The 8,392-nt window shown below is 42.5% G+C and overlaps 2 protein-coding genes and 1 non-coding gene across 3 annotated transcripts; 2 read left to right on the top strand and 1 right to left on the bottom strand.

Moving 5' to 3' along the window:
* Positions 1-393: 393 nt before the first annotated feature.
* trnag-ucc lies at positions 394-465 on the bottom strand. Its single transcript has one exon. It is a non-coding gene; the product is annotated as a tRNA-Gly (tRNA).
* A 6,000-nt stretch (positions 466-6,465) lies between these two features.
* LOC120743029 (kinesin-like protein KIF1B) lies at positions 6,466-7,033 on the top strand. The gene is made up of 2 exons (XM_040046582.1): positions 6,466-6,797; positions 6,896-7,033. Exons 1-2 carry the CDS (start codon positions 6,627-6,629, stop codon positions 7,031-7,033), a joined length of 309 nt encoding a protein of 102 aa, XP_039902516.1. The 5' UTR covers positions 6,466-6,626.
* Positions 7,034-7,102: 69 nt separating this feature from the next.
* LOC120743041 (kinesin-like protein KIF1B) lies at positions 7,103-8,080 on the top strand. The gene is made up of 2 exons (XM_040046585.1): positions 7,103-7,171; positions 7,352-8,080. The coding sequence occupies exons 1-2, from the start codon at positions 7,154-7,156 to the stop codon at positions 7,595-7,597; spliced, it is 264 nt and encodes an 87-aa protein (XP_039902519.1). The 5' UTR covers positions 7,103-7,153; the 3' UTR covers positions 7,598-8,080.
* The last annotated feature ends 312 nt before the right edge of the window (positions 8,081-8,392 follow it).

The following is an 8,392-nucleotide window of genomic DNA, read 5'->3' as shown; positions in this document are numbered from 1 at the left end:
ATAAATCTTGTGGGTCTATGACCGGGGAACACCACAAACGAGTGCAGGAGACGTTTCAGTGCAACTGTAACATTCCTGACTGCCCGACAGACGGTAGCCTTGGAAACGTGCTCAGCGTCACCAATATTGTACAGAAAGCTCCCGTTTGCAAAAAAACGGAGTGCAGTACGAAGAATATGTACAGAACTGAGAGAATGTCCGCGATGTGTCACATGAGCAATATTAGGCCTGAGGATGTTATTCAAATAAATTATAGATTGTGCTTAGAAACGGTAACGTTCGCACAGAAAATCATCAGGAAATGATCTGTGAAGCAGTCCTGTAGTTTGGAGAACGTTTTTAGTGTAAAACAGTATGCAGCCCACATGCATGAACAGCACTGCGAGTGGCAACTGCGATGGCCGGGAATCGAACCCGGGTCAACTGCTTGGAAGGTAGCTATGCTCGCCTCTATACCACCATCGCTGCGAAAGACTGCAACATCACTGATTCATTGTCCGGCTTATACAGATTTTCAGGACAATTAACAAGGTGGGCATTGTGATTACTCGCTTGTCAGGTTCTAAACTGGTCAAAAGGTGGATCACTAAAAAGACTAGTGCTTTCATGCAACTGCACATTTAATCTCATCAGCTAAGCTTCTTTGCTACTCAAGTGTGGCCTCTCACGCATTTAAACTCTTGCGTGATTTTTAGCACCTTGAGAGTCGCAATGGTCACGCGAGTTCTTCACGTCACAGCAGACAAGGTGCGAATAGGTGTGAATCTGTCTTGGGACGAATCTGGGACGAGGACGTCTTTGGCTCCTCTCTCAAGTTATTGGACTTTGGCAAAAAGGTTTTATGCTTAATTAAAAAATGAGAGCAAGTGTCTGTGTCCCGAATACAAAGTGGGAGCTGGTTCCACAGAGAGGGGCCTGAAAAGTGATGGCTCTGCCTTCCATTGTACTTTTAAATCCCCTCGGAAGCCAGCAGTCTGAGAGCAAAGCACTCTGTTGGGATGATATGGCACTGTGAGATCTTGTAGACAAAATTGGTGGTGATTATTCAAGACCTTGTGTGTGAGGGCAAGTATTTGGATTTTTATTTGGGATTTAATTGGGAGCCAATGAAGAGAGAAGTCCATATGGGGGAAATCTACTCTCTCCTTCCAGTCCCTGACTGTGCTCTGGATGCAGCGTTTTGGAAAACAGTGTGAAGGCTTTTCAGGAAGCTTTTAGGACACTGTGAAAATACTGAATTTGAATAGTGGAGGCTAGAAGTAGTGAATGTATCCTTCCTCTCTATCATTAGATGGAGAGAGTGTACAAAGGCCGGCATAGTGGGTCTGTGGCCACTCTTGCTTGCGCTTTTACGTGTCCGTTGATGTTTGAAGCTATTTCTGCTGTTGTCCCATTCCCGGTGAAATCCGCTGTCCCTCCAATCCCGATCCCAGTCCTCTTGCAAAGCAATCAGCATTTGTCAGACGCATCATTCATTGGTGGTACTCAGACAGGATCCTGGACGACTACATGGGGGCACGTCTGGGGTGGCTAAGAGAGCAATTGAAGGATGCCATGTTTACTGAATATGTGCCTAATTTTGTTACTAATTTATTACTGTAAAAACAGAAATTCAATCATCAATCCTTCTCCCATTTTCACATAAGTAGCACATAATTTATAAGTGTTGGTTCCTTCCTCAGCAGTAGTTAACAACATATGCTGGCTTATTTTTCCTTTCCAAATCTTGAGTGACAGCCACTTTTTCTGCTTTCACGCTTAAAGATAGAAAGAAAGCAAAGTTATCAAAAGAATGATCTGCAGATTGCAGCTACTTAGACAACTGACAAGCTGTTTGTGCCTGTTTGCTTCCTTCATTGATAACATGTGTAAACTGATACATGGATGATGTGTAAATGAGAATCTATGTTAATTAAAGTATTAAAGTACTTACACACTGTAAATGGCATAAAATCAAGTGATGGTGTAGCTTAATAAAATAGTGATGGGTATAGATAACATTGCATCAGAACCTTTGTGGATATTTAAACGTTAGTAATCTGGGCAGAAATGATCACATTTTACTTTAGTTTGTTTAAAGGTTTAAGTAATGTTTTAAATGTTGTATTGGATGTGTAGCTACTTTTTGTTGCTCCCTTGTGACAAAGGATCGCTCTGCGTGTTTAATTCGGGACCTTTTTACACTGGATGCTCTTCCTGTGGGCAGTTGTGTTCCTGACTGGGATCAGACCAGTGACCTTTTGCTTAAATGTGGTAACCAGTATGCTGTTGATGAAGGAAAATGGAAATAACTGAGACAGTCTCTGAATAATTAAATGTTGTTGATCTATTGCTGAATGGTGTTTAAATGGCCATTACAAATCAGTTTAAGCTGAAAGTGCTGTAGTGTGTCTTATGGTCATTGTTACATACCCATCTTTATACAAATACATTGAAACATTATTAATAAAAAAAAGTTACTTCAATGAACACATTCAGTAGCTGTTGTGAGATGAACTGGCATTTATAGTACATCTGTTCCAACACAGTGAAGTCACATGCAATTTAGATAGTCATCATGAGACGTTTTACCAAAAGCTTTTGTAATTCTTTTCAGTCTGTCAGTGTGGCATCTGTGTCTACACTTGGATCTGAAGTTTATAGAGGTTAAAGAGCACATTGTGCACGGGCCTTGAAGAAAAGGTATGTAGTCTTAAGCTCGATGTTTTGGTGGAGTCAGGGGTCTGTAGCATTTTGCACTTCCAGCAGACTGACGTTTGGTCATCATCATCATCACTGAATCACAACATCTTCTCCTTCACCCTCACACTCTAACTCCACTCTGTTCCCTTTCATACGTCATATATACTTAGTCTGCTACAAACCAGGAGGCGTAAAGCAGGATAAAGTTAAAAGTTTGACCCATTGTTTAAACTAACTTGAATGATCAACAACCAGGAGGAGGCAACGATTATGGAGGCACGGGAGGTGAGGACCACGCAGGTGGAGGAAGTGAGGAACGTGATGGAGAAGATTGAGCTCAACAAGGGACAGGATGACCCACTGAGCACTTCAGAGGGGCAAGTGGAGCACGCAGGCAACAAGACCAGCAAAGGTGATTTGTATGTTTGTATGTATTGTATGCTTTATATTTGGAGTCCAGGCTGAATTTTAGAGGAGTACCCGATGGCTGAAACAACAGATATTTATGTTCCCTGACCAAGGATCAAGGAACATGTATTTTACACCAGTTGATACATGTACAGTCAAATCTATTGGATGTTGATATTATTACATTTAATGTAACCATTTAAAGTGATTTTGTTTTTGTTTTTCTCCCAAAATCACGTACGTCAACACAGGATCCACCAGGGGGAGAGTTTTTGGTGAAAGCCACAAAAAGACAAAGATGGGTATGTCATTGTTTGTGGAAGTATTTAGACTAGTTTGATACACTGTAGTAGAGTGTGTATGGAAGATTTGATTCAAGGAACATTATCATATGAAGATGAAAACCAAAGTTGTGCGATCTCTGAAAGTGTTTTGTTTATTTGTTTTTTGTTTGTTTGTTGTTTATGAAACTGGTGACTTGGCTGTGATCTTCAGTCCCAGAGGCATCAAGATCCAGACCTAAGAAGAAAAGGCCACTAGTAAGTATGCTTTTGCTAATGCTTTTAATCACCACAGCTCATTCCATTCAGTACAAATACCTGTAGATATGTGATGATTCCAAGTTTACATTACACTAATGGCAGGAAACTGCATACATGTGTCACCTTATACACATACCACATACTATAGAATTCAGTCCCCTTTGCTTTTTGCAGTCTTATTGCAATATATAAGTACTTTTAACAGATGATGCAAGTACAGTTAAATGCATTCACTCCAGTAAAAATGCTTCTAACACAATGCTGTTGCAAGCAGCAGGTTTTCTTTTTCTGTTGTCGATGTAGATTAGATAGAACTTTATTAATCCCTCGGGTGGTTCCTCTGGGAAATTCAGTTTCCAGTATCAGGACACTGACAGAAGTTGCATATTACAGAGTTAGAATATCAAGTAAAGGGGAATGAGAGAGTACGAGCATAAGCATAAAAATATAGCACATATACACATTTATAAATACAGAATATATAATAGGAATAATAGTGAAATGTACTCATTAATGAGATGAAGACAGCTAAAGTCTGTTGCACAGTGAGAAAACACTACAGCTTAGTTGTTCCTGCCCTCCTTTGTCCTCCTGTTTCCCCCCCCCCCCCCCTCTCCCCTCCAGCGAGGAATTAACCAGTTTGATGGCGTGTGGGACAAAGGAGTTTTTAAGTCTGTTGGTCCTAGACCAACCTGTCGCTGAGCAGACTCCTCTGGTTGTTTATGAACATATGCAGAGGATGCCCAGCATTGTCCATAATGTCCAGCATTTTCTTTAATGTCCTCTTCTCTGCCACTGTCACCAGAGTGTCCAGCTTCATGCCAACCACAGTGCTGCTTCCCCAGCACACCACAGCATAGAATTGTACTCTGGCAACCTCAGGAGCTTCCTGCAGATGTTGAAAGACCTCAGTCTCCTGAGGAAGTACAGTCTGCTTTGGCCTTTTTTATACAGGTGCTCTGTGCACCTGTATTGCATGACCAGTCCAGTTTGTTGTCCACCCACAGCCCGAGTAGGGATGGGTATCGTTTAGGTTTTATCCGATACCAGTACCAAACCGGTACTTTTGAAACGGTGCTGGTGCTTAAACGTTGCTCGAACCGGTGCTTAAAGAATCAAGAACACAAACACTCTCATGTTTAGCTGTTTTTTTGTAAAAAGATAACAATGTTATCCTTTTCTGCAGCTATAGGGCATATATGGTATCACTCTTGGCTGGAAGCAGTGCTTAAACAATGGAAAAAACACCAATTTTATTCTAAAAACCTCTCATGTTTAGCTGTTTCCCACTTTTTCTTTGGTCATTTTAGCCTTTTTGGCCAGGGTAACGCAGTAACGCGTTACTGCCCATCTCTGCTCCTAAGCTCCAAACCAGTAAAAGCAATCTTTGGAGGCAACACCCTTTGTAGTACTTTTCTGTATTTGTTTGTGATTGTGTGACACTGAACCACAGTGCTATGTATATCCTCTGTAACACTCAGACGTTTCCAGATCAGTGTTTTCCCCCTCAACTGTTTCTCACTATAGAGTCTTTCCTCTGTAACAATGAGGCACCAGCAGAGCATATCTGGCTCCCAGTCTGTGGCTGATAGTGCCCCCTGCTGTTAATAACAGGAACAGTGTAACCTTGTATGGAGCTCATAGTGATGGTCTTAAGATTGCTGCTGCAAGGCAGTAATTTGTATCCACGTGTGCTGTCTATTCTGAGCATATGCAGTTATGTGAGCTCTCAGGTTTTATGTATCAGGACATAATTTAAAAAAAATCAGGTCCTTAGTAGGTCTTAATATGAGGTAAATGCAACCTCAGATGAACAGCACAGAACACATTATACCAGGTCATTATTTATTTAACAAACACTGAGCCGAAATTCAGATGTTTCAAAAACTAAGTACATCCAAGACTATTTCCATAATTATTTAAGAGGGTCAGTATCAGCCAAGTGCTAATCAAGTGCACTAGATCATCAGTAAGTGTAACCACTACTGTCAGTTTGCTGGTGTGGTGTATTCAGGTAAGTGGTAACATACTGAGGAGGAGAGAAGCAGTTGTTGATACCCATGAATGTCGGAAGGCTTTGAAGTCCATAATTTTACAGCAAGAAAAATTATTCGCAAGTTAAAAAAATCAAAGACTGTTTCCAATCTTACCAGGAGTGGACGTCCCAGAAAATTCACCCCACATATCTGAGGCTCTACAGGCCACAGTTAGCATGCTAAATGTTGGAGTTCATGGCAGTGCAATTAGAAAAAGACTCAACAAATATGGCCTGTTTGGAAAGACTTCCAGGAGAAACCATTTTCCCTCTAAATACAACATGGCAGCATGGGTTAGGTTTGCAAAGTTGAAAAGCTAAGCCCTAATGCACAGCTTCAACATTGGTGAAAACCAAACACGGCATATCAGCACAAACACCTCATACCAACGGTTTTGCTCGGGTGATGATTATTTGGGCTTTTTTTGCTGCCAAAGAAGCTGCAAAGTGTCCAGGTCACTGAGTGAGCCATGAAGTACTCTAGAGTCAAAGAGATGATCGTTGGGTCAGTGACTCCAGAGCGCAGCAGCAAAGCAACAACAGAGTGGTGCTGCAGTGGCTCAAAGTTGAGACTTCAACATGATTGAACGTTAAGAAAGCTGTGAATGAATAAACATCTGCAAACTTCAATGAACCAAAGAAACATTGTAAAGACAAACGGGCCAGAAATCCGTCCACACTGCTGTGAAACACTAATAAAAAATGATTACCTCGAGTTTTTGCTGCTAAAGTTGGTTCCATCAGCTGCTGAATCACAGGATGTACTTGGTTATAGTCATGTGTGTGATGTGTTGTAATCATCCAGATCTAGAACCTTAAACTGCTTTTTCACGTGTCTGTAAATGAATTTCTTTCTTATCATTGGTGTGGGCTGACACTTGACACTCTGTGGCTCCTGATTTGTCTGTTGTCAAGGTCTCACCTCAGTGCGATTCCTCACGTTTTGTCATGATTAAAGGATGAATGTGAACAATAATGCTGCCAAGCTAACTTTTCCTCTTTCTGTCTTTTTCAGCACTTTCTATCGCTTTGAGGCAGTGTGGGACAGCTCCCTGCACAACTCCCTCCTGCTCAACCGCGTCACTCCCTACGGAGAGAAGATCTACATGACCTTATCTGCGTATCTGGAGGTCAGCCGCTGCTCCGCCGTGTTGTACCTGTTTGTACGTGTTTTTAAGTCTCTTGATGTCATCGTGTCTAACACACACCCTTTATCTCCTCTCTGCAGCTGGACCATTGCATCCAGCCTGCCATTATCACCAAAGACATCTGCACGGTCTTTTACTCCCGAGACGCCAAGATTTCCCCACCCCGTTCTCTCAAGGACCTCTTTGGGACTGGATACTCCAAAACTGCTGACTGGTAAATCTGGGCTGCTGCACTGTGGCCGTCTCTGTTTCACAATCAAAGATATCTGCCCTGTTATCAAAGTTTCCTTCTTTCCTTAGATAGCCTCATCCTAGAGCACCAGTGGGAGCTAGAGAAGATGGAGCAGCTGCAGGAGGTGGGGCCTTAAAAGATTCATAAAGAAATAAATCTCTGTTTAATATCGTAGAGGGAAAAAAGACTTTTCAACTCAAAGACCAAAGTGCTATTCTAAAAAGTTTTTTCTTAGAGTACAGACTTTACATGACTAACCTCCCCTCTTCTCCCCACCTCACATTCGCCCCCATCTTTCGTCCAGGTGGAAAAGACCCGTCACCTTCTGGGAGAGGCGGCTCCCGTGGGAACAGCTCCCACCACCAAGTCCCTGAGCGAGTCTCTGTCCCCCAGCATGAGCTTGGGCACTCTGTCCACGTCCACCTCCATCTCCTTGCAGATCTCCAGCACCACCTTTGAAAGCGCCATCAGGCCGAGCGAGAGCAGCGGCTACGATTCCGCTGACATCGAGAGCTGGTGGATCGTGAGAAGGAGCTGGCCACCAAGGTGAGAAAAACGTCGGAGGCAGGATAGACGTAAAACTCTCCCTGCAGATCTAAGCTGGCGCGGTGGCGCGGTGGCCTGACGAAGAACTGATCGGGCGGAGCGGTACGCGGGAAAACCACCGCTTCCATCCTTTGTGAAAAGCCTTTGAAAATACAGAAAATACCAAGTGTTAAAACTTATTAATCATTGTGATTCTTGATGGTTTTCTCTTGTAAGTAGACTTGTGGCTTAAGTCTCTTTTCATGCGACTCAAACGTTTAAGTTCCTCAGAACTTTTGCCTCCCCGCTTCCCTCCAGCAACCCCGCTGCCAGCTCAGCTTTCCTCCTCTCTATTCCCTCCCCTCAGCTTTTTGTGTTTTCGTTTCGATGACAATGTTTGGGTCTAATTTTGTTCTGCTTGGTTGTCATTCCCAAACTCCCCTAACTAAGTAGCATGTTGTAGTAGTCTACTTGTGTGTGCACGACACACCGTTTGCCAATCATCTGTACAAAAGAAAATGTCTCTATCGGTTTTATTTGTCTGCTGAAATGAGTTTCATTCTATTTTGGGTTTTTTTGCTGTTGGTTTTTTATTAAATTAACATGCTTGCATGATACCTGCAGCAGTCCTCGGGAGAAGACCAGGTTTGCTCAGTTTAGAACAAAAAACAAAAATGAACCAAATCAGCCAGCTTACATTTGAAACCATGAAGGAAAAATCTACAGATATCTCCAAGTGACGTGTTAGTTTACGCTCTGCTACCTAAACCATAGCTGCTAATAGATTTATAGGGTATTTTTCTTCTCGCAGTGAATTTGC

The sequence above is a fragment of the Simochromis diagramma genome, unplaced genomic scaffold (assembly GCF_900408965.1).
Source record: "Simochromis diagramma unplaced genomic scaffold, fSimDia1.1 OVJJ01000661.1, whole genome shotgun sequence".
In the NCBI taxonomy this organism is placed as follows: domain Eukaryota; kingdom Metazoa; phylum Chordata; class Actinopteri; order Cichliformes; family Cichlidae; genus Simochromis; species Simochromis diagramma.
This window is presented reverse-complemented; position numbering and strand designations above follow the sequence as displayed.